Source organism: Gekko japonicus, unplaced genomic scaffold (genome assembly GCF_001447785.1).
Source record: "Gekko japonicus isolate JY-2015 unplaced genomic scaffold, Gekko_japonicus_V1.1 scaffold5, whole genome shotgun sequence".
NCBI classification, from domain to species: domain Eukaryota; kingdom Metazoa; phylum Chordata; class Lepidosauria; order Squamata; family Gekkonidae; genus Gekko; species Gekko japonicus.
In genome coordinates, this window is record NW_015168652.1 from 2,786,740 (window position 1) to 2,813,354 (window position 26,615).

The 26,615-nt window shown below is 43.7% G+C and overlaps 1 protein-coding gene across 1 annotated transcript in view; it reads left to right on the forward strand.

The window, feature by feature from the left end:
* RSBN1L (round spermatid basic protein 1-like) overlaps positions 1–26,615 on the forward strand; it is a 66,351-nt gene that overhangs the window by 3,694 nt on the left and 36,042 nt on the right. The window contains exon 2 of the mRNA XM_015415068.1: positions 16,942–17,061. Within this exon, the coding sequence (XP_015270554.1) occupies positions 16,942–17,061 (120 nt within the window). The remainder of the gene's footprint in view (positions 1–16,941; positions 17,062–26,615) is intronic.

The following is a 26,615-nucleotide window of genomic DNA, read 5'->3' on the forward strand; positions in this document are numbered from 1 at the left end:
AGAGTGTACCAGCCTTCTGGAAACCAAAAGAGTCAGAGAATACTCAAAGAAAGTGTGCTGGAGTGTTTAGAAAACACTGGAACAAAAGCCTCTCAACATAAAAACTCTCATTAACCTGAAACATAAGAACTGTGCATGTACTGGGTTTACCTTAGAAATTTTAACCCTGATTTCACCTGACCTTTCTACTCTATGTTGAATAAAATATTTTGTTAATTTGGAGTATAAAAACTTCTCAAGTGCCATTATGTCGTATAAGTTAAAGGGGGCTCCATTCCTTCCCTCAGGTTCCTTGGCTGAACAACAGCCAGAATATTATACTGTGACAGGGTGGGAAAGCCAGAATTCTTCAGGAAAGAAGAAAACAGACAACTGGGGCAGCTCAGAAAAACGGAGGCAAAATCTTGCTTCTAAGGGAGGGAAGTGGACGAGGGCATCATAGGAGCGTATTGGGCTGTGGACTGCATTGAAAGGAGAAATATACTTCACCTAAAATTAATAATAGGATGCTGCATACTTCCATTCATGTCCTAAAATTTAGTTACAAATATTTATGTAAGTCTTTAGACCTTAATGGAGCTGCGGTGGGTCAAATGGTTAAGACGCTGAACTGCAGGCTGTGGAAGGTCAGTAGTTCAGCGATTTGAGACCTGGGTGCCGCATGATGGAGTGAGCTCCCATCTCTAGTTCCAGCTCCTGCCAAGCGTTCCATACGCCTTGGTGTTTAGTCATGCCAGCCACATGACCACAGAAACGTCTTTGGACAGCGCTGGCTCTTCGGCTTTGAAACGGAGATGAGCACCCCAACCCTAGAGTCGGATTCGACTGGCTTTCGAGCAAGGGAACCTTTTACCTTAGACCTTAAGGGAAATAATGTCAAATTAGATGCTTCTACCTAGGCCTTATTCTAAATATTGTTTGTTCTTTTTATTAGCCCCTTAGCAACAGTGGACTCTCTTCATGGGGACTCTTTTCATTTTATATATATCTCTATCTGTCTATCTATCTAATAGCCAAGGTATCTAAATCCACACATCGGGGGCACCTGGGGGGCAGGGAAATTTTCCTGCACATTTGGAGCAATCCCCAGATGTGCAGAAAAATCGAAAAACTGAAAAAAAAACCTATAGGGGGATACTTAAATCCCCCCCAAAAGTAAAGGAGTGTTCCCTGCGCATGCTCAGGGAACACTTTGAGAAGGCTTTGCTGCCGTCGCTGCCATAGGGGGCGGGAGAATGCTTGGTGGGCCGGCCTCGCCGCCACTGCTGCTGGGGAGGGGGGAAGGAGAAAGCTTGGTGGGATGGCCTCGCCGCCGCCACTGGGGGGGAGGGAGAAGGCTAGGCTCACCTGCAGCCATGTCTCCTGCTACTTCTCCCCTCCTGTGAGTATTGCAGGTCCTGCCTCTTGTATATATATAATACTCAAGTTTCCCCCTCTGTGCGGATATCTAAATCCGCACATCGGGGGCAGAGAGATCTTCCTGCACACTTGGAGCAGTCCCCAGGTGTACAGAAAAATCTAAAAAGTTGAAAAATATATATGGGGGATATTTAAATCCCCCCCCAAAGTAAAAGCATTCCCTGTGGATGTGCAGAGAATGCTCTGGCCGTTGGGGGGGGAGGCTTGGTGGGCCCGATGGCTAGGAGCCATGGAGAGGGGCGGAAAAAAGCTCAGCAGGCCCATGTGGCTCGTTGCTGGTGTGGAGAGGCAGGGGGAAAGGATTAGTGAGCCCGGTGGCTGGGAACCATGCAGGCCTTGCTGTCGGTGCTGGGGGGAGTTGGGAAGGAGAAGGATTGGGTTCAGGGCTTGCCATCGGTGTGAGGGGGTGTGAGGGGGTCAGGGAGAAGGCTCACCTGCAGCTGCTTCCTCTTCCTCCTCCACGTGGCGCTCCTTCTCCCCCCCCCCCCCGCGAGTATCACGGTTCACCGCTTCTTATATATATATATATTTATATATATACACACACACTAAAATAAGCATTTGAAACAGTTGTAAAATCACATAGATGAGATGAAGGTATATGAGGAGTTGGGTAGGATGGGGGGAGCAGTTGGGAAAGAATGGTGGTTGTGTATTAATTCTAGCAGGTAGCACCAATTCCAAAGTAGCAGAAAACCTAGTTAATGCAACTTGTTTTGAGAAAGCATGCAGCATTCTTGGGGGACTGTTTCCATTGCATCAGTGGCATTTCATTTTGTAGACTCAGTTCTGCTGCTAAAGGTATTTTGAAAAATCTTAAACAGTCAGTCATTTACAATCCATAATATTATAGCAAACTACATTATTAAAAATTAATTATCAATCCATCCCTACAATGTAAATTTACCAGGTTTGAGCTTGTTTTTAAAATTATGTCATTTAAAATTTGATAAAGTGTTGAAGTGTAGAACGATGGAAAGGTTTTAACAATATATTGCTGGTGACCAAAGAGAGGGCTTTTTCAGTTGTGGCACTTTGCAGCCTGACACCTATCTTACTTTCCTTTAGGCATCATACTAAAACATTCCCCTTTATGCAGGTTGTTAGCTCTAAAAGTATTTATATCCTGCTTCTGGCCCACATCCACATAATTTTAGGCTAATCAGTATGTATTTTATGATATTATGTCCTGGTTTTAATGGCTTCTCATTTTTTAGTAGCTTATATTAATGATATAGAATTGTTTTATCAATATAGCTGTATACCTCCTAAGAAACCTCTGGCAAAGCAGCATATCAATTTTCTAAATAAATCAAATAAATACAGTAATGTAACCGGGACATGATCAGAGCATGGAATACCATGGCCAAGTCTATTTTCTCAAAGAATGACTACAACTGCCATAACAATAAAAGCTGGTAAAGGGTATTATATAGTATGGAAGAAATATCTATACTAGAGGAAAACTGCCTTAGCATTCTTGAAAAACACCTGTCCTATGTCTGTTTCATTTCAGATACCCAACAAGTAACTAGCATGAATGCATCAGTTTAAGTGTTGCCAAATTTCTTATAGAATTTCTTAAAGTACAAAATTTTAGGTAGTACTGTTCTTGACAGCACCTAATTTATATGGAATCTTAGACCTTAATTTTTATGGTACGATGTTCTGATTTGTTTTATGACTGATGATATGCCAATAAAGGTCTATGAATGATGATTGAATGAATGAGTTTAAGTGCCTCACATAAACTTAGCCAGTGTGGATTTAGAACCATCTGTCCGTAGTCAGTGTGGTGTAGTGGTCAGAGCACTGAATTAGGTTCTGGGAGACGCATGTTTGATTCCCCACTCTGCCACAGAAGCTTAGAAGAAGAAGAGAAGAAGAGATTGGATTTATACCCCGCCCTTCACTACCCAAAGGTGTCTCAGAGCGGCTTACAAACTCCTTTCCCTTCCCCTCCCCACAACAGACACCCTGTGAGGTGGGTGGGGCTGAGAGAACTCTAACACAAACTGCTCTTTTTCAAGGACAGCTGTGCCAGAGCTTGCGACTGACCCAAGGTCACATCAGCAGGTGCAAGTGGAGGAGTGGGGAATCAAACCCGGTTCTCCCAGATTAGAGTCCGCACACTTAACCACTACACCAAACTGGCTCTCATAGAATCACAGAGTTGGAAGGGGCCATACATGCCATCTAGTCCAACTCTCTGCTCAGTGCAGAATCATCCTAGAGCATCCCTGACTAATGTTTGTCCAGCTGCTGCTTAAAGACCGTCAGTGAGGGGGAGCTCACCACCTTTGTAGGCAGCTGATTCCACTGTTGCACAACTCTTATTGTAAAAAAGGTTTCCCTAAGATCCAGGCAGTACCTTTCCACCCTTAATTTAGACCCATTATTGTGAGTCCTACCCTCTGCTGCCAACAGGAACAGCTCCCTGCCCTTCTCTAAGTGACAGCCCTCCAAATACTTAAAGAGAGCAATCATGTCCCCCCTCAACCTCCTGTTCTCCAGAATAAACATTCCGAAGTCCGTCAGTCTTTCCTCATAGGGTTTGGTCTCCAGGCCCCTGAACATCCTTGTCGTTCTCTGTACCCACTCTATTCTGTTCACATCCTTTTTGAAGTGAGGCCTCCAGAACTGCACACAAATACTCTAGGTGCAGCCTGACCAGTGCAGTGTACAGTGGGACTATGACATCTTGTGATTTGGATGTTATGCCTCTGTTGATACACCCCAAGACTGCATTAGCCTTTTTTGTTTCCACATAACACTGGCTTCTCATATTTAATTTACGGTCCACCCGTACCCCAAGATCTTGTTCACACATACTGCTACTCAGTATCCCCCATCCAGTATGTGTGTTCCTAATTTTTGTTACCCAGATGTTACCTTTGGCCAGTCATGCACACTCAGCCTAACCTACCTCATAGGGCTTTTATAAAGATACAATGTAGGAATGGAGAACAACTTAAGCTATTTTGGGTGCCATTGGGGAGAAAGGTGGGGTATACATGTAGAAGAAGAAGAGATTGGATTTATACCCCACCCTTCACTACCCAAAGGTGTCTCAGAGCAGCTTACAAATTCCTTTTCCTTCCCCTCCCCACAACAGACGCCCTGGGAGGTAGGTGGGACTGAGAGAGCTCTTAACAGAAACTGCTCTTTTTCAAGGACAGCTCTTATCAGAACTACGGCTTGCCCAAGGTCATCCAGCCAGGTGCAAGTGGAGGAGTGGGGAATCAAACCCGGTTCTCCCAGATTAGAGTCCGCGCACTTAACCACTACACCAAACATGCAGCCCAGTGGCACCTTTAAGATCAACCAAGTTTATTTATTTATTTATTTAGTTATAACTTTTACCCCGCCCTCCCCGCTGAGGCAGGCTCAGTTTTATTTTGGGTATTCATTCATTCACATGCAGCCCAATTGTTTACATGTTTACTGAATTCAGTGTCCCACTGAGTTCAAGGGGGCATACTCCCAACGTTGATTTTTCTATATGCACTATTATAAAAACTTTTAAAAACAGATTTGGTACTGTAATTCCAAAAAATTGACCACAGAAATTGAGAACCTTTTTGAGCTGCTATTTATATTTGTTTTAATTTTAATTCATCTGTTTTGATAACATTTCCTAAATGATGCATTTAGAAATTTCCAATGTTCCTCCAGTGTTAGTGATACCAGCCAGTTTTTGTATGGTGATACTCAGATCACAGAAACTCTAAGGTAGCTAGTTAGATATAGTTGTTTGATATTCGATTAAATTTTAATTTGCTTTTAATGTGTCACTAATGTATCTTAAAATCTTGGAATATTGTAAAGGTGTACTTCTTTTTGTATGACTGTTCTAAGGACTGTAGAAATAAATTGATTGGTTAGTGATACCAGTTTCTAAAAGCCAGATAAAGGCCACACCAGAGGAGGGGCTTGGTCAAGTGCATGAAGCTATATTTTTGCCAGTTGAATGTACATGTCCACAACCAGCCAGAGTTTTCCATTATTTTTTCCAAGGCTGGGAAAAACACCTTAAGAAATATTCTCTCTCAGAATTACTTCATGAATGTAAGTTCCATTTCTGAGTTTCTCTCTTTAAAACAGAGTACTTTCCATTTCTGCATGATAATTTAGACACCACTTCTAAGCCCAAATAATTCATATTTTTCCTTTACTACTATCATTAAAACAAGAAACATTTGACTTCTTTGGCCATGACATCTGGCATGTTTTTCTGAAGAATATGAGAACTCCTTTGCATGGACAAAACCAAACTTGATCTAGTCCAACAATTTGTTTCCTGCAGTGATGAATCAAATGCCACTAGATACTCCAAAACAGTGTGTGGCAACATACGTGTAAATTACCAGCATCTGGAAGATGGAGTTATAGTACCTCTAAACATGGAGGCTTTATCTAGCTATAACAGGCCAATGAAAAATAGATGTTGATGAATCTATAATGCATGAATCTGCCTAAATTAGGTGCAAATGAGTCTGGCAATACCACCTGGGGCGATTTCGCACTAGAGCTGCCTCGCGGTGCAGCCCCGTTTGCCCCGACACAAGCATGTTGATTTCACACCCGAGGCTGCGGGGCTGCATTTGACCCGCGGCTTCGCCCGATTTCCTCCGCAGTTTCATGATCCTTAAAAACCAGGATCACGAAACTGCGGAGGAAATCGGGCGAAGCCACGAGTCAAAATGCAGCCCCGCGGCCTTGGGTGTGAAATTAACATGTTTGTGTTGGGGTAAACGGCGGCTGCGCCGTGAGGCAACTCTAGTGCGAAATCACCCCTGGTCTTTCAAGTGCTACTGAACTCTTGCTGTTTTCTACTTTTAAAGCAATGCCCCCCCCCCAGACATGTGCAGGCACCCCTTTCTCCAATGCCCCCTCTGCGTCCTTACTGAAGACTCATTCCTCTCCTGGCCTACTGACCTGGGGATGGTGATGCACTTGGTGGTGGTCCTATGGGTGGTGATGGTCTTCTTGCACCACTTCTGCCTGTTCTGTTTGGCCTGGGGACAAAATGGCAGTGTGGCGGTGGCCCTTTCCCCCTTGACAGTGCCTCCCTGTGCAGGGCTGGGGAAAGGAGAGGCAGACTCCTCTTAGAGTCTGGCAGCTTTCCCCAGCTGGTGTCAGATGAGAGGTGGCTAGCTTTCAAGGCCTCCTCGGGGAAGGGGGCGGGCCTCCCTCTGGCGGCGCTCCTGACCTGGTTTGCCATGTCTCCTTCCTTAGCTGTTGTGGGCCTCCTTCACCGCTAAAGCGCCCAGCAAGCCTGCCTTGGCTTCCTACTGCTCGACTCAGTCGCTGAGCCAGAGCACACCACACGTAGGCTGGTTGTGGGTGGGATTTCCTCTGCATACCTTTGTACTTCCTGTGATGACTCACTGACACAGCCCTGCAGTGAGTATCACCACCCTTCCTGCCTGCCTTCCTGCAAAGCCAGGCTCAGAGCCTGCTCCTTCCCCACCATGACCAGCAGCTGGGCCAGGCGTTCTGTGTGCTCAGACAAAAATCCATGCACTCCTAACTGACAATTAGTGTGCTCAGTACATGTACCTCAACTTACAGGGAACACTGTTGAGCACCAAGGACTGGGTCTTATCCATAATAGCACCCAAGCTCTGGAACTCCTTGTCTTCAAGAAGCTCATTTAGTATCAAATTGGTAGGTTTTTTAGTTGCAGAAGATGTTTTTATTCTCTGAGGCTATTTAGTTCCTCTTCACCTGTGGAATTTTATCCAGCTGTGCTGACTTTAAACAATGACTCTCTTTAATAGGCTTTTCCTGGTTTTTTGCTGGCTTTTCTAAAGAGCTTCCTAAGTCTAAATTTTCCCTGTTGCTGTTTTTTATCCTTGTTTTATTGTTTTCATTTTTTAGAATTATTATAAGCTGTCTAGATATTTCTGTTGAAAGGTGGGGCATGAATGTTTTAATTAAATAAAATTACAAGTTATGCTGATTAGGAAATGTGCCCTACACACCATTCTCAAACAGTTTTCTTATTGAATTTATAACAGATGATAGTGTGGTACAGCAGATGATGCTGGAGAAGAGAGAAGAAGGTTTAAATCTCTTAGGAAGTTCATTTCAACCTAATTGTCTTATAATATAATAATGAGGGTTTTTAGAAGTGTGCTGTAGATCACACAACATACAGAGTTGCATGGAGGAAGGCTATGATATGAAATTATTTTAATATTCTCACTCAGTGGCTTCAAAGTGGGAATGCGGGAACAACAACTTTCTGAAACATGTTAAGTGCAGACAATCTTTTTGAAGTCCTGACACTGTTGCTGTTTTCTAGATGAGAAACACATAATGTGTTTAGAATTAACTTGTTCCGGGCATAACTTTTCTCTCAGTTTTTCTCTCAGTAGTTTCACGTCCGGCTCTTTTAGTGTGGAGGCACTTTCAGATGGAAATACAGAAGAATGCTGAACTAGAGCATGTTGCTGGAGAGTTTTTAAAAAAGCCTTTGCTTCAGTAAATATCTTTCCCCCCCAGTGATCTGTGCTTGAGTACACTGCGTCAGGAACCCATTTTCCTAGCATAGTGCAAGAGCTGGGCTGCTATTGCAGAATCTTCAGTCTAGCTTTTTCATCCTGACAAAGGTTCCTGCTGCTGGGAGGCGGACAAGAGGGAGCGGGTTCTGAGTCTCTTTCATTCTTTCACTGTTTGACTTCATGGCACACAAAAATCTCCCCTCCCAAATGCTTGTGTTTAACCATGGCTGCAGAAGAAAATGTTCTAAAACATAAATAGTTAGTTACTGGTACATGGGTTTCCTTGAAAAGAAATCTAAAAAAAATGTTTTGCACAGTCTTTCTAATACAGAAGCAAGTAAAAGTTCTAAATAAATACATAAATATAGATGTATTTATATGTATAGCATTAGCTATGCTGCACAGTTAACATAAATTACAGCGATACAATCTCATTTTCTTCCTCAGGTGTGGGGAGATTAGAACATATTTCATATCTATCATGTATCAAGTTAAATTACTGTAACTTTGCTTACTAAATGTCACAGTTACTAGGCAAAATTGCTCTAAGTTTAAATTGTGACAAAGTTATACTAAAGTAAGAAGCAGTTTCTGTAGGGTAAAATATAAGGTGTTGTAGTTTAATAATATTAGTATTAGCTGAATTGAACAGTCCCATATTCTGTTGCCTCGAGAGCAGCTTCTTCCAGAGCTCTGCATTAATTCTTTTGTCATTGAATATGTGTGTTGGACTAAAAACCTTTAGATCAGTGGAGCAGTTAACTATACCAGTGGTTACCTGTTTTGCCTCTTGGGACTCTTGATTTTTGCCTGTATCTGATGGAAAGGTACAGATAATCTGGACATGGCCTGTTATGGTTGGGATTAATAGTGTCTGGTTAAAACTGAAGAACTCTAGTCTAATGTCTACTTCTTACACTCCCAGAATTATCCTCAAGTTGAACTAGAAGGTTATGGGGGGGAGTGTCCCAAGCTTGAGGAGTTGCCCTGCTATTCTGCAGGGAATAAGAAAACTAGTGACTGCTTTGTCTGAACCTAGTGTAGGTCCTTTTTGACTGACAGCAAGCCCCCCGATGGCAAGCCCCCCGACCCCCCTCCAAGCTCGAAGACCTCCTGCAACTCCCAAAACGCCGCCGCCGCCCGTGTCTTCACCCATCCACCCTGAGGAGCCACTCTTGCCCCCTGACCTCAAGTCCTGCATGCTGGAGGGAGGGAGGGGAGTGGCGGCAGGAAGGCGGCAGAGGCCGGGCTGCCCACCCCCTCCCAGGGACTAAGACGCTGGAGCTGACGCTGGCGGAGGACGGGACGAAGGAGGAGAGGGACACTCACTTGCAGGCTTGGAGGAGGCGAGGCACCGGCCAGGCGGGGCTCGGGGCGCAGTTAGGCGCACTCACTCGGGCAGGTGCTCCCTCCTGCAGGCTGCTGGTGGTGCTGCTCGTCAGGGTCAGCTGCCTCAGAGGTGGTGGGGAGTCGTGGGGCGCAGCCGGCTTCTCTTCCCCTGCTGGCTTGACGTCTGCCTTGCATGGCCCCAGCCTTCCATTCAAACTGCCCAATCGGGGGCCGCCTGGGCAGCCGGGGCGACGGCACACGTGCCTACAGAGAGCACTCTGAGTACCACCTCTGGCACGTGTGCCATAGGTTCGCCACCATTGTTCTAGGTAATCAGTGATGAAATATTTGAGAGTTATCTTGCCCTTTTATTTGGGCAATCTAGGTGTTACTAGTTTTAGTAATAAACTTTTTTAAAAACTCAGTTGAAAACTACTCTAGCTACTCAAAACTGCTTACACTATACCAGTAGTTGGCATCATCTTAATACCTACTGGGTTTTGAATTATTCAGGTTTGTTCAGAATTAGTGAGTGTCTCTGCAAATTATCGAACAAGCAGTAGTGTAGCTGTGTGTGTGTGTGTGGGGTACATGTTTGACTGATCTCCAGTATAAAAATACTCTTATGTGGAAATCCAAGAACTGGCAAAAGTAGTGGAACCTGCATTTGTGTGCTGTGCTTTCATGCAACCTTTGCTCAAGCAGACAAATTGCAGACTGCAATGATTATTAGGTAAGTGAGACCGAGAGAAAAATATGGCCCAGTTTAGATAGTGCAAAATGTGGGTGGTGTTGAGCAAAATGCTTGCTGCTGAGACTCAGAGCAATGAGGATGCAAACCAAAAAGGAGATCTATTACTTGGGCAGAAAGAATAGTTACTTGCCAAAGAACAAAGTTTGAGTCCAGTGGCACCTTTAAGACCAACCAAGTTTTATTCTGGGTATAAGCTTTTGTGTTCATGCACACTTCTTCAGATAGACTGAAACAGAACGTCCTCAACTACTACATAAGTGAGGGGGTTAGTAGCCAGGAAGGGCTAGTTAAAGTCAAGATGCATAAGTAACTGGGTAATTATAGCTGATTAAATTAAAGCAGCTGGTATGATCTGTGAATGGCAGTAAATTAGCATACAAATACAAGAATTGACCAACAGATGTGAGAACTGAGTTTGAGTTCAGTGGTACCTCCAAGACCAACAAAGTTTAATTATCTCTACCTGTATGTAATGGTTGAGGATGGCTTGTATCTGAAAAAGCATGCATGCATATGAAAGTTTATACCCCAGAATAAAACTTGGTTGGTCTTAAAGATGCCACTGTTCTGCTGCTTCAGCCCAATATGGCTACCCACCTGAATGTACTTGCCACAGAGTAAGTGCTAGTTTGCATATTGGCTTCTTTAAATTTGGCTGAACAAGTAAGTTGAGATTGTATTTCAGGGCTATTGTATGACTTGTATAGATAATTGCAAAATTGGAATTCATCTATTTTAGTCTTGCAGATGAATGCTCAGGTAGAAGTTATTTCTTGCGCTAATTGTCCCCTTTGTTCCAAAGTAAGGTTCAAAATTGAAGAAATTAGAGATTAAAGTCGTAGTGCATTTTGGAGCGTAGCTGTGTTGGCCTAGCTGTGGATCTAGCTGTTCAAGTAGCAGTGTGGTAGACGTGAGCATTTTGGATCAATTTTTTAAAAATTATTTCCCATTTAAAAATTAATATATTTCATAATTAAATATGGATACAAACAGTTTGCTACAACATTGCAAATGCATTGATTTGCTACTATGTAGAGCCATTTCCAGGGAAAGCATTTAGGCCCATATGTCTTGTGCACTGCAGAATTGTGTCTAGTAAGAGACAGATTTTCATTTGGCTTTCTGTGCAAATGCAAACATATTCAGTTGTTTCAGTTCTGTTGTACACTTGTATGAAAATTCTATTGGGTTTTACACCCTAATCTTAAACATGCTTGATGAAAACTAAGAGAGGTTGAGAAAATGTCTATGCTATTGGTTAGTAGTCATAAATTGGCTAGTAGTCATAAATATAATGAAAATGAACAAATTGCAGAGCTTTGATGGTTGGGGGCTGTAACAATAGTACAAGACCACCTGGATAGGCTTAGGGAGGATAGAATTTCTTAGATCCTCATATTTGTACTCCTAATTGGGACAAAAATCCCAACTTCAAGTATAGGGCAATAGGGTCTGAACCAGTGCTCCCTCTAAGCTGTGGAATCTTGTGAGCAAAAATTCTACTTTGTGAGCTTCTGGCATTAAAGTTGTGCGCAAGCGATTTGGCAACTGCATTAATTAGTTTGCTCTGGAGCCATCTTTCCTGAGCTTAGACAAAAATTTGTGAATCAGAGGCTAAAAAACTGTGAGCTAGCTCACACTAACTCAGCTTAGAGGGAACACTGGTCTGCTTGCTGAGACTGAAAGGAAAAAAGATCTTGGGGTCATAGTAGATAGCTCAATGAAAGTGTCAACCCACTATGCTGCAGCAGAGAAAAAGGTAAACTGTATGTTAGGGCTTATTAGGAAAAGGATTGAACATAAAATGGCCAATATTATAATGCCCCTATATAGAACTGTGATATGGCCTCATTTGGAATACTGTGTACAGTTCTGGTCAGTGTATCTAAAAAAAGACATTTCAGAGATGGAATACATACAGAGGAGGGTGATCAGGATGATTAGGGGATTGGAGCATCTTCCCTATGAGGAAAGGCTGAAGATTCTGGGACTTTTGAGTTTAGAAAACAGACAACTAAGGGAAGACATGATAGAGGTTTATAAAATTATGCATGGGGTGGAGAGAGTTGACAGAGAAAATTTTCTCCCTCTCTAGAACTTGAGGGCACTCAATGAAGCTGATGGGTAGTAGATTCAAAAAGGAAATACTTCTTTACACAGAGAGTGATTAAAATGTGGAACTCATTGCCAGAGGATGTAGTGATGGCCAGAGGAATAAACAGTTTTAAAAGGGGATTAAATAGATTCACGGACGATAGGTTTATCATTGGCTACTAGCCATGGTGACTGAAGGGAACCTCCACATTCAGGGGCTCCCAGACTTAGAATTCCAGAGCCAGGAGGCAACATCAGGGGGGAAGTTCTCGGTCTCTGTGCCCTGTTGTTGACCCTCCAGAGGACCTGGTTGGCCACTGTGTGAGACAGGATGCTTGGACTAGATGGACCATTGGTCTGATCCAGCAGGACTCTTATTATGTTCTTATGTTGTTAGTGCCTAAATACTATGGGAAAATCCACAATAATAAGCTTTGTCATTTTGTAGGTTTGGATGGTAAGCTTTGGATATATCTGTTTCTGAGGTAGTCCTCCACAATGCATTACTTTCTTCTGGCACTGGTGCTTTTCAGCTTATTGAATGATGATGAAGCTCTTAGAATCAGAGGGATATGCTTAGTTGTGGAGGCAAACCAGTATGCAAAAGGTTACAGTAGAAAAGGAAGCAAGACTTAGGATCCAAACCATCGCATTTAACCTTAGAATGCAGGTATTTTTTCCATGGTCAATTCTTACACATGTAAAAGCAGCAGTGTGCTTGATGTTCAAGATTAAGTTTTGAGATTGAGGCAGAGTATTAATAGTTAAAAACTTTGATTTATAAAAATTCCTGTCTTTACCCCCCCCCCCCAACTGTTGCTTGGGAGAGGCTTTTAAAGTCACAGAATAGGCATGGAGGAAAAGTGGTTCCCCCCTCCTCTTTGGGAATGACTGAAATAAAAAACAAGATTTTACTCAAAATGTATTCTATGAATTTTTTATGACACTCTACAGCATTCAGCAATAATTCCATGCAGCCCTCACCTGGATAGCCCAGGCAAGCCCGAACTTGTCAGATCTCAGAAACTAAGTAGGGCCGACTCCAGCAAGTACTTGGAAGGGCGACCTCCAAGGAATAGCAGAGCTGGGACGTATAAGCAGGTTATCAAGCCATGTCTCTGAAATGTCCTAGACCCACTAGGAGTAGCCAGAAGTCATCATGACTTCCAGGTTCACACACGCACACAAATACTAAAAAAAAAAGTAAAAAAGAAGAAAATAATTCCATGTATACTGTAGATGTGTACAACATTTTCAAGATTTTTAAATTTAATTAATTTTGATTTGATTGATATATTTGATTTATAGCCCGCCCTCCCCTACAAGTAGGCTCAGGGCGGGTAACAACAATGATAAAAGCATTTAAAACAATAAATATAAATTAACATTAAGAACAGTGTCTGATATCAATATCCAATGGCAGCCAAAACATTAGGACAGATTTAACACACCCCCGAAGGGTTTTTGCATGAAGTGTAAGAAGTGTAACGATAGATGTTAAAATAATACAGAGAAGCAGGACAAGCAGACAAAGAAGGGAGAGCATGGGGGGAGTGCAGTCCAGATGGTTACCGCAGCCTCAACCGTAGGCCTGGTGGAACAGCCCCATTTTGCAGGCCCTGTAGAACTGCATTAAGTCCTGCGAGGCCCAGATTTCACCTGTGAGAGCGTTCCACCAGGCTAGTGCCAGAGCCAAAAAGCCTCTGGCTCTGGTTGAGCCTAAGTGGATAGCTTTCGGGCCGGGGATCACCAGAAGATTTTGATCTGCTGAGTATGAAGCTCTGTGGGGGATGTTCCAGGAGAGGCAGTCACTTTTCCCTTTCGCATAAATTAACATACAACAATACATAAATCAGAACCAGTATACAGAGCCAGTACCATCCAGTTCACAAATTCAAAATGAAGGTAGAGAATGTACACAGTTATTACTTTCTTTCCTATTAATTTCTAACAGCTTTAGGATTTTAAAAAAATGGCATAAAGTAATATGCTATATTGTGTTTAATGGTAATACAGAGTTCAGTGTTACCACTGTTACAAAGTTTAACTTCATATTCAAATATTCTGGTAGCAGTGCCCAATGTGACTGAGAATGTTTCTGTCCAAATAAAACAATCTCTATTGTTTATTACAGAGTTTGTCTTCTGCCTCCAACTTTTAGTTTTCTTTCTCTCTCTGATGGTAGAAATTAAAGTTGGTATGCTGTGGTAGCATCGGATGCAGGCCTTTGCAAGTCTGTTTCAAACTTTGGGGATACTTGCAGTTTTTGTTACAAAAATATATACTTTTAAATTCCATAAATAGGCCAAACAGCAGTGCAGTTTTATCTGCTAAGTAAACAGTAATTCCTTTTATGTTGTTAAATCAGTAAAAGAAGTTTAGGTTTGATAGGAAAGTAAGTATTGCACATATTTCAGTTTCCCATGACATTTCTGGGGCTTTTTTAGGGGATCCCCCCCCCCCCCGTGGCTTTAAAATTTCTGGAAATTTTACATCTCTGTCCCTTTGCTCAGTAGACTTTGGGGATTCCTGTAGAAAGAAGGTTTGAATTCCCTTCTTCAAACATCCTTTTGTAGGGTTGCCAAGTCGCGGCGGGGGATCACATGTCTTTGCAGAATCCCTGCTGCGGGGACGGCAAGGCGTGTTGCACCCTCCGTCACCAGGACATGACGCTACGCATCGCTCTGGCAACGTTGCCACAGTGACGACAGTGGTGCAACGCGTCTCGCCCTCGCCGCAGCAGGGATTCTGCAAAGACATGCGATCCCCCGCTGCGATTTGGCGAGATTTGGGAGCCCTACCCTTTTGCCACTCTTTTGTCACAGGATGCTGACAAAATTCCTCAAGATAATGATCTGAGACATTTTGTTTTCCTGAGTGTGTTCTAATATACAAGTGTTCTGGAGAACTTGAACGCTTGTAAGCTGTTTTGAAGATAATTACTCTTCCTAATACTAAAGAATTTTATATAGGGTGTAATCCTACGCATGTTTACCTTGGAGCCATATTTAATTTGTGTGCTCTTTGGTGTGAGTAAGAATGTTACAGGAGCAACCTTTGGCAGACCCTCAGAATGCTTTCCTAGGCCAAATATCTGAAGATACTCAATTTTTTTGCAAAATTTATGTATTAGTATGATATTCTGGAAGAAGATATCTGAAAGGAAGATTGTAATCCGGAGACCTCATTGAATGAATGAAAACAATACACAATATTTTTATATCTTTATATATTGGTTCTTCATCTAGGATAAACAGCCATGCAGCAGCTTACTGTCTTTCACGTCCTACCTTGTCATGTTATCTCTGGTGGATTTAGTAAAGTGATTATTTAACTTGTTTCTTGATATTGTTGTCTTTTTATGTTTGTGTTCTGTTTTGAGTATTTTGCTTTTTAGAATCATGAGAATTATTTTGAAAACACCTAGGACAATGATATGTGATTAAAAAGAGTAGGCACTGCTGCAGTAATGCAGTAATTCCACCCTCCCTCTGAGATGGCAATGCTTATACTGTGAATTTTTTGCCTAGCTGTCTTTTGATCTCCATGTGGTTCTTGCATAATCAGTGATTGACTGCTGGTGTAAACTGCCCTCTGGAAGCTGATGCAAAGCAGCTGCAAATTTTGGCATCCAGCATCATTCTGAAGCTTTTGGCTTCTGTTACAGAAACCAGCTGGAAATGCTACCACTCTTGTAGTTTATGAAATGCTATGCACTTGGTCAGTTGTCTGTGTAACTTGGAGCAGTTCGTTGATTGATTTCCTTATTTTAATAAATTTTCTGTTTTGTAGTAGTATGCTTTAGAAAACTGATATAATAGATAGAATTGAGGTCTTAGAGGCAAGTCAATAAGCCTGGAAATAGATTATCCAATAGTTGCTCATTTGCATTTGTTTAAAGGCTATGGCATGAGGACATGCCTGACATATTATATTGGATGCTAGTATCCAGACTGTAGCATGGACTTGTTATTTATTCTTGGCAAGTTGTTCATAGATTCAGAGCCAGATGTAAAATGGGAACAATGCTGGCCATAATTGTTAATTAAAAGTATTGTATTGGTGGTAAGTAGTTGTAATAAACTGCATTGCATGGAGTTAAAATAGTGTCTTGTAGTATTTTTTGTTTTATGTCCTTAGGTACCCTGAGGCATCAGGAGATAAATGAATATGTAAAATTAGTAATGGCAGAGTACCATAGCTAACTTCCAAGTACCTTTTTGCTTATATACCAATACCATAAGAAAAACAGAGTTTAACCTTGATTCATCATCAGTTTCTGAAGTGAATTGATCTGATCAGTTGACTCCTTGACACTGAGCTATAACCTGACTGCCATTTCTGTACAAGGGTAAAGCCATTCAAATATGTTTTTAAACATTTGCTTTGAACAAGTGTGTTACTTTGTTAACCTGAAGATATCAAATTACTGCAGGCTAGCCTCCAGTCACATGCCAAGCAGTTTGCAGTTCAGTTCCTGTTTTCAGAAGGAAAGCAAGTTTCGTCATGCCCAGTAAATATGATTTTTGATAGTACATTAGAGCTGCAGTCATAGGAATACTTTCCTGGGTGTACACAGCCTTACTGAACAATATTGGGCTTACTACTGAGCAGACCGGCTTAGGCCCCCCCCCCCCTCGGATCTAGTAGTAATATATATGTTCTGGTTTAGATTTTTAGTTAACCACACAAGATGTAATTGTGAATAAAATTCACTTATCTTAATAACTTAATTTTTTTTTTGCCTAATAATTATGTAGAACCTTTATTTGACCAGTACATAAAATATAACTAATTTTCCTGCACTGGTTCAATATGAAAATGTTTCCTTTTTAGATCAAATTGCCAGAGATAAAATTACAGAAAGGGACAAGGAAAAGCAAAAAGAAAAGAAGAAACACAGATTCATATCTGAAATCAAGAAAGAAAATGGAGAGATGAAATTATTTCAGAAAGGTAAGTTTGCATGAATCTGCAACAAAAAGTTGTGGATTGTTTTGAGGTTGCTCTTTGTGTACCCCTTGAATTTAGCTATATCTGTAAACTACAGAGCATGACTGATGGAGTTGATAGGGGGCAAGTTAAAAATATTCCTTTGCCACTTCTTCTAGATTTCTGCTCCCACTGAATCCCCTTAACTTTCTTTTGCCTTCTTGTCTTTAATTCTGCTCCCACGTGGTAATTTCACCACCCATAACGCCATCCGCTCTTTGCCCCTCATCCACAGTAGACCCTCCAGTACACCTTTCTTGATTTGTTTCTGTTTCCTTTACCTCAGAGCTTTCCATTCCCTTCCACTCTCCTTGACTGCTTTACCTACCTCATGCCCTACATCCTTTCTACTCTTCCTTCTGTCTTCTTATTCCTTCAACTCCCTCCGCATCACTCATTTAAATTCCTCTTCCTTTACTCCTTCTCTCCTTCTTGCTGCCCTGGCTAGTGCCTGCTCTTCCCATCTCATTCCCTCCCATCTCCATCAGGGTCCTGTGGCAGTACTTGGGGCATCTGATCAAGTTGCTCAGGCAACAGAAATGATGCCTAATTTCTTAAAAACTCAGAGTGATTTAATTTTTTTTGCTTCCTTTATACTTTTTCTTTCTCTCCAGTCAGGATCCAAAGTAATTTCTATTGTTCTTCTCTCCTCCATTTAATCATCACAACAACCCTGCAAAGTAGGTCAGGCAGAGTGTGTGAGTGACCCAAAGTCACCCAGTAAGTTTCCATGGCAGAGTGGGGATTTGAACCTGTGGTCTCCCAGATCTGAAACTAACCACGACACCAGAATAATCTCTGTTTTGGGATCTAAATATGTGAAGGGTCGTGTCCTTCCCTATGTCTCTGTGCACCAGCTGGAATCTTTAGACAGCTATTTGTTGGCTGTTGCATTACTTAGAGTGGTCTGACTGGCAATTGACCAGAGCCCAGGTCATTTCCATTGTGGCTCCTGCTCTGTGGAATAGGCTCCCTGAAGAGTTGAGGGGGGGCCCTCCCTGGAGAGCTTGAGGAGTTGGTGCAAAGCTTGCTTTTTTGCCAGTGATTTTGAGGGGATATGAATGGCAAGTATCCTTGGAGGGAGGGAGAGATTGGGGGGTTATTTTATTCTGCTTTAAACTGGAAATATAGTAAGCTACCTTGAACTGTGAGGAAAGGCAGGGCATAAATGTTTAAATAAATTACTGTTTATTACAGTTCTAGAACAAATAAATAAATGCAAAACAGATGCTGTGTTCATGAATGTCAGTCAGTAATTCTCTAGATAAACAAAGTGCTATCGCTATATGAACAGTACTAGATAGATGGAAAGATAAACAAAGTGAATCATATATCTGAAATCTTGGTGTTAGTTGATCATTGAATACATTTTCATTTGTTGTGTTTAGATTCTATCTCAATCTTGTATTTTAAAATTATGATCCTGACTCAATTAATTTCTGGCTTGTGTTGAGCAACTTTTATTTCCGTGCTTAATGCTTACAGAAATAGAACTCTAGGAGCAAAACCTACTGCACTGTGGTGATCAAATTGTGGTTTTGGGTTTTGGAGTTGTTGTTTTTTGCTTACAAGGATGGATTGTAAGCCAGAATGTGGCTCAAAATCCTTTTTTCCAGTGTGTCATCTTGCTTGATTTGGCTGTCACAAGAAATAGAAAAATTCCATGTTTGGAATTAACAGCAGCTTCCCACCTGCATATAATGGGGAGCGAGCATGTGAGCCCAGGGAGTTCCCTGAGGTTTGTTAATGATACTGGAATGTTATTCATATTACTAATTCTGTCCTTTCTGAAGATAATATTTCAGGGGACTATGTTAATGGAATTTCAAATCTAAGAATTGTTGTTTACAGCAGAGAGTATTAAAGTTGTAATATAGAGACTTTGCCAAGTCTGTTGGTAGATCAAGTGAGCAGGTAGAGCAGCAGACAAGATTTAAAATCTTGATTGTGATAATGATGGAAAGGGAAATTGTGATAACGAAGGAAAGTCCAGTCATTGGCATTTCACTTTTGCAGCCCTGTCAGGCCCTGTAGTTTGTGTATGTGTGGTTTTGCTCACACGTTAATTTTCTACATCATTCTACTTACTATGTCAGTAGTTCTCTAAGTGGCCACAGTGCCTGGATCAAAAGAGAGAGACATTTGAGAGATGTCTGAGTTAGCTCAAAAACCAGTAATCTTTCTTGTCATGTTTCCAGGGCTGTGATGCATATAGCAAGTGATTGCCTTTGTATTTTTAATTGTAAGCCCTTACAATTAAGAGAATGTCCATGTTGTTTATATAGATATCTTTTGTTTTGCTTGTTTCTCCCCCCCCCCATTTGTTTTTACTCCAAGACTCATAGTCTGAATTTGCCAGTTGTCCACTAGTTTTCTTTTTCTCCTAAACTTTCCACTTGGGAGAACTAGTCTTCACAAATTTTGGCTTACCAAAAATTGTGGTTGCCATGGTTTTAACTCTTCTTTAACTTGGATGAGAAGGGTTCGAAGTTCTCTAAGCATCTGAAGCACTGTGTGAGATCCCTGTGATTAGTGTTAGCTCAAAAGGACTAGAGGTCTGTGCTGTGCTTGAAAGGTACTTGAAATCCCACCACAGAGGAGAGTGACTACAGGGATGATCCTCTTCCTCAAGTCTGTAAAAAGGGTGTGCCTTGTCATGCTTGCACAGGGGAAGGCAGGCTCAGAGTAATTTTTAAATTTGCAGACTCCTAGGGAAAATACTGGAGGTTTCTTAAATAATATGTAAATACTGAGTGATCTTTCTCCAGTTATTCAGTTCCTAGATCCTGGTGACCAGGCCCATAGCCAGGATTTTGTGGCTTGTGGGGCATTTTTTTTCTTGTGGGGCTGCAGTTATTTGTCATTTTTCTGTCTGTACCCAAGGGGCAGGGTTCCCAGCCTTGCAAGCCATGGGAGACCAGAAGCAACTGTGGCAGGACAGCTATAGGCTATAGCTCTAAAAATTCCAGAAGAAAGATGGGGAGGGCGTAGAGAAAGCAACCGTGATGTGCAATTGAAGCCAATGCGAGTATCTACTCAGAACCCAAGGAGTTCCTTCCCAAGCAAATGTGGCTAGGCTTGCCAAACTGTGGAGCCTGATCATGTGCCACTTGAGTCAGAAGTTCCCTTCTCCTGAGATGGAGCTTGCTTCCCAGAAAGCGCACACAGGATCACAGCCTTCTGTTTGCAAAGTTAGACTGCAAAGTTGGATTCCTTTTTGTGTGTGTGTGTGTGTTCCCTGCCAAGGTTCACAGCAGCCATCTGGGCCAAGCACACCCAACCCCCCAAACCTGTAAAAGGAACTTTTTCTAACCCAAATGCGCTCAGCTAGAGGGTTTGAGGGGGAAGTTCCAGTTGAATAATAAAAATGAAAAAGAGATGGGCTTGCAAAGAGGAAAGGGAGAAGCTGCCCATCTGGGTGAGCAGGGAGACAGGAAGAGGAAAGGGTGGGGGAAGAGTGGTGAATGAGGCAGTAGCAGTGCAAGCAAAGTGCCCAGATCCAAGCCCCCCAACATCAGAGAGAAGCGCGCTTACAGGGGAATCAGGACTGAAGGCAGGCAGACAAGAGGGCGCCCGGGCGAGAAGTAAGTAAGGCGCTTACCCAGAAGTGTGTGTGTGTGGGGGGGTCCTGGCACTGCTCGGAGACATTGGCCGGGTGCAGGGTCATCAGCATCTCCCACGGCAGGGGCATCAGGCCACGAGGTGAGAGCTCTGGGTTCCTCTGGAAGCTGCGTGTGCTGCTGGCCAGGTAGTAGAAGAGCATAGCTGAGAAGTGGAGGACGCAGGGGCTGACATTTTGAGCCTCCCCCAGCCTTTCCTGGCCATGGCCAGATGGTTCCCAGCTTCTCAGTGGGGCTTTTCAGGTCTGTTCTTGGCACATGGCTCGCTGTGGCAAGGCACAGGAGCGCACACCTTTAAAAATGTTTTAAAATTATTTTTAAAAGGTTTTTAAAGGAGAATCCTGTGGGTCTGTGCCTTTAAGAAAGGGGGTGGAGCCCTGAATAGCCCCACCATCGCTATGGGCCTGCTGGTGACATATGTTCTCAGTCCATTGAATCCATACATCTGTATGGACTTTGTTAGATTTACATACAGCTTACATGGCTTCCACAAGATACATAAAGGTTAATTCTTGGGAGTCAGCCAAGATTAATCAAAACAAAGCTCCACTTCTCTCCCTATGTCTCCCTATGTTTGGGAGCTGGACTTTATTTTATTTCAGGTATGTTCACCTTTCCTTATAAAATTTCTAGTCTGCCCTTCAACTTTGGTTCTCAAAGTTGTTTGCAATAAAAAGACGTGTTCAGGGATGTATTGAGGTCTTGGATTGCTTAAGCAGGAACTGGTTTCTCTTGCCACTTTGCCAGTTTTAATTTAAGTGTTTTATGCTTCCTTCAGTAGGTCTTGTAACTGGGTTACTGGTGTGTGCGCCTCTTGGAGTTTTCTGTTGAGATACATCCAAAAGATTACTCTGGGGGTGTATATCCTGATATTAACAAGGTTAGTTGATATTGGGCCATTCTTCTGTCTGAGTGCTGTTTCCGAGAAATATCTGTTGAGTCATTTCATAATTAATTATTTTTAAAGAAGAGCGTAACTGATGTTTTCTCTGAGATTTGGGAAGAAATGTTCCTACTTGACACTTCTTACTTTCTTAAATTTCTGACTTTCTTACTTTCTGCAAGACCACCTCCTCTGTTATACCCCCGGGAGAGCTTTACACTCTTCACAGAACAACTTGCTGGTGGTCCCTGGCCTTAGAGATAGCCGTCTGTCCTCAACCAGAGCCAGGGCGTTCTCAGCCTGGTGGAACTCTCTGCCAAATAACATCAGGGACTTGTAGGACCATATGCAATTCCACAGGGCCCGTAAGGCAGTGATGCTCCACCAGGCATTCAGTTGAGGTCAGCAATGGTTTATATCACGGCCTGCACCCTACCTGGAGCCCCCCATCCCTTGTGGAGTTTACTCCCTTACCCATGCTCACAGAGGACTCAGACCAGAAATGGGAGGGGACCACAAAAATAGTGCTGTTTGCTTTAACTATTGTATAATATGTTGGATTTGGTTTTTATGGTTTTAAATCTGTGATGCACAAATATAATGTAATAAAATAATAAAAATAAATAAATAAATTTCCCTCCTTGGCTGCATGTGTGTGTTTAACAGTGAGCTATTTTCTTTTTCTAAGAATCTGTACAAATGGGTTGGGTTTGATTCCATCTCCTCTCCACAGAAGAACTGGAGCACTCACTAATGCATTGGATATCTTTCCATGCATCAAAGTTTCTAACAGGAGTGTAGCTTCTTGAAAGGTGTTCCCTTTTGTCATTAATGATCTTCGACGTGGTCTCTGTGCTTCACACCCATGGGATTCAATGCGCACGCATTGGATCAATCGGTATTGTAGCAAGCTCTTTAATGGATTTTCGTGCCCAAACCTCGGGCATGCGCAGGAACCCCACTGTGCATGCCCAGAGGGGAGGGCACGGACATCCCGCCAGTTCCTTTCTTACCGCCGCTTGGAAAGACATTTTCTCCATTGGTCTGGTTGGTTCGCTTTTTTGGCTATTTGCCTCACGGCTCTTCGGATTTTTTCCTCAGTTTTCTTCCTTTTTCTAACTTTCATTTGTTCTTCAGAAAAACTAAAAAAAAGTTGTTTTTTGTTGAGGTCAAAGTTGCTGGTTACCTCAGTTTGGCCTTCGGGCTGCCCCCCCTCTCTCCTTCCTTTTTAATTTTTTATGGAGAAGTGGAGCTTTTTTAACCGTTGTAAGGGTTGTGGCAGTAAACTTGCTCCACCTGACCGCCACACCCTCTGTATTTTTTGTCTGGGGGAATCTCACCGACCTGAGTCTTGCCGGCACTGTGCTAGGTTTTCGAACCAGACACGAAGAAACCGAGCTGTGTGCCTTAAAGTGGCGCTCCTTGGGTTGGCGTTACCCCCCCCCCCCCAGTGATGGAGTCCGAGAGACCATCAACATCGATGGCTCCAGCCATGGCTGACTCCGGCAGGTTATTCCAACTGGGATCATTATTCATCCCACTCTGCCCACAGATCGAGGTTGCCCTACAAATCAAGACCTTCAGCATCTCTGTCTCGTCCTCCGGCCGACGATCCTTCCCACTATGTTCTGGAACTCAGTCGTCCTCCCAATCCCCAAGTCGTGCCGCCAAAACCCTAAACCAGTCAAGAGGTCACTCCAGTCCAAATTCCAGATCAGGACTCTTCTGATTCTTTGGAAGACGACTCAGATACGGAGGTCTCTGAGGCTCACACCTCCCCTGACCACAAGTCTCCTAACCAGGCTGTCGCAGATGATCTGCCTATATCCCCATCCGACAACCTCACGTCCTTTACAGACCTTGTCAAGAGAATGGCTCATTCTTTAGGCCTCTCAGTCGTCCAACAACAACTGCAGTCTTCGGTACCGTGCAACTGGATACCTCCACTACTTTAGCATTACCCATGTCTACGGTACTTTTACAAGCCGCAAAAGCACCATGGGAAAAGCCTTCGTCAGCCCCAGTGTCAACAAGACGCCTGGACCACATGTATAGAGTTCAGGAGACCAGAGATGAATTTTTATTCTCCCACCCTCAGCCAAACTCAATGGTTGTAACATCCTCCTCCAAGTCTAAAAGAACACACTCTTCAACTTCTGACAGGGAAAGTAAGAAATTGGATGTGTTTGGCAGACACTTCTGCTCCACGGTAGCGTTGGGAGTGAAAACCACTAATTACCTAGCCTGCATGAGCAGATATCAATACACTCTGTGGGAGAGGTTTTCTGAAATCATAACTCATCTTCCCGAAAACAAGCTTCAGGCAGCCAGAGTTATTCAGAAGGAAGGCATGGTGTTGGCAAAACACCAGATCAACACTTCAAAACATGCCCTAGACGCATCCTCAAGAACGATGGCCTCTGCAATAGCTTTAAGGAGACATTCCTGGCTATGTAACACCAATCTTCCGCAAGATACTAGGTCTTATGTCGAAGACCTCTCCTTCGATGGCCTTGGTCTCTTCCATAGCACTACCGATACCATTCTCCAGGAGCATAAAGGCTTCTCGCGCTCTCGGAGTGTCATTCTCCACGAGGCAACAATACCGTCCTCGCACTTGGTCTAGACCCTGGCAAAAGCGTACCCCAAGTCGTCAGTCTCCTGACAGACAATGGAGACCACGTACGTCTTCAGGAGGCCAAAACCCCACCTTCCAAAAACCAAGGTTTGGATCCGGGCAACAGTCCTCCCGCACCAAACAGGCGAAGTCCTCCAAACAGGGCTTTTGACTTTTCCTCCCACTGAGTCAGTTCAAACCCGTCTATCTCCCTTTCTTCGCACCTGGCGTCATATCACCACGGACGAGTGGGTGCTATCCATCTTAACCCAAGGCTACCGTATCCAATTCCACCAGAACCCCATCACACCTGTCTTTACCACTATTTTACGGTTCCAAAGCGAGATGGAGGCGTTTGACCTATATTAGATTTAAGGGCATTGAACTGCTATGTCACCTACCACCGCTTTTGCATGGTGTCATTGCAGCAGATTATGCCACTCCTGCAGAGAAACATCTGGATGGCCACCCTCGACCTCCAAGACGCGTACTTCCACCTCACCATCCACCCCTCCCACCGCCAATACCTATGCTTCACAATTGGTCAAAAGCATTACCAATATGCAGCCCTGCCATTCGGCCTCTCAAGCGCCCCAAGAGTCTTCACAAAGACTATGATTGTCGTTGTGGCCTTCCTCCGCCTCAAGGGTATCTCCATCTACCCGTACATTGACGATTGGCTCCTAGTAGCATCCTCCAGGGACGCCCTGGTCTCAAACATCAATGAGACACTGGCACTCCTGGAGAACCTGGACCTGCAAGTCAATCGGGAAAAGTCTCAACTTCAACCGGTCCAGAGAATACAATACATAGGTGCTCTGCTGGATTCCAAGACATGCATGGCTTACCTGCCACAAAACAGAGCGGCAGACATCATCCACCTAGCCACTGTCGTCCGTACCCAACCTTCAGTCACGGCCTTCGAAATACAGAGGCTGCTTGGCCTTATGGCCGCAACTACGTCGGTCCTGGTCTTTGCCAAACTAAAAATGCGCCACCTCCAACTGTGGTTTATCCGCAACTTTGACCCAACGAAAAACGCACATACCACCGTCCTACCCCCCCTCCCAATATTTGACAGTCTTTACTTTGGTGGACTGTCCCTTCCAGTCTCTTCCAGGAAGCACCCTTTCATCCTCCATCACCCCAAATCACCCTGACCACGGATGCCTGCCTGTCGGGCTGGGGTGCCCACATGATGGGCCTTTGTGTCGGAGGCAAATGGGACACACAGAAACGGAAGCGACACATAAACTTCCTGGAACTGCTTGCAATACAGTTCGCTGTCAACAGCTTCCTACCTCTGATCAAGGGGAAATGTGTTACGGTCCTCACAGACAACACTACTGCACTCAGTTATGTCAACAAGCAAGGGTGCACTGTCTCCTACGCCTCTGCAACCTTGCCATCCAGTTGTGGAACCTTTGCATCACCCACAACGTTTTCCTGGTAGCCATGCACATCCCCGGTCACATGAATGTGCAGGCAGACCATCTGAGTCGAGCAGGACTCAGCCTTCACGAGTGGGTAATGAACCCAACCTACCTCCTCCCACTCTTCCGCAGGTGGGGAGTTTCCCAAGTCGATCTTTTTGCCACCAGAACCAACAAAAAGTGTCCTTTGTTCTGCAGTTGAGGTAGCACAGACCCACAGTCTCTAGGGGACGGTCTCCTCTATCCGTAGTCCACAGGGCTTCTTTACCTGTTCCCTCTGCTACCCCTGCTTCTGAGAGTGATTCACAAAATCATTAGCGATGGAGCGAACTGCATCTTGATAACCCCGTGGTGGCTGAGGCAACCATGGATCTTCGAGTGGTCTCTGTGCTTCACACCAATGGGATCTAGTGCGCCTGCGCTGGATCTGCCGGTGCCTAGCAAGCTCTTCTAGAAGGATTTTCGTGCCTGGCCCAACTGAGCATGCCCAGGAGCCCCAGTGAGCATGCTCAGAAGGGCAGGCACGGAGATCCCGCCAGCTCCTACCAACCACCGCGCATCAATCTCCTAACAAATCACGTAGAAGAAGACAGCAGCGGGGCAGGAGGGCGGGTGGTATGAATGCACAGATGACCACTCGAAGATCACCAGTTACTGGTAAGCAACCTGTTTATCTTCTTCGTGGTCTCTGTGCTTCACACCAATGGGAGATTAGCGAGCAGTAGCCAACCTGGAGGTGGGTGCTGTCAGGTGTTTACTGCTTAGCCGAAGTGACTAGCTCTCCGTTTTCGCCTTAGTTTTTCTTCAGTTTCGTTTCCTTTTTCTGTTTCCCCCCCCCAAAAAAGGAGTGTTTTTGTTTTTTGTCGTCTGAGGTAAAATTACTTCGGGCCGCTGGCCCACCCCCCCACCCTCCTTGTCGTTGGCTTTTTCTCCTCAGTCTATGGAGAAGAAGAAGACAAAAAAGT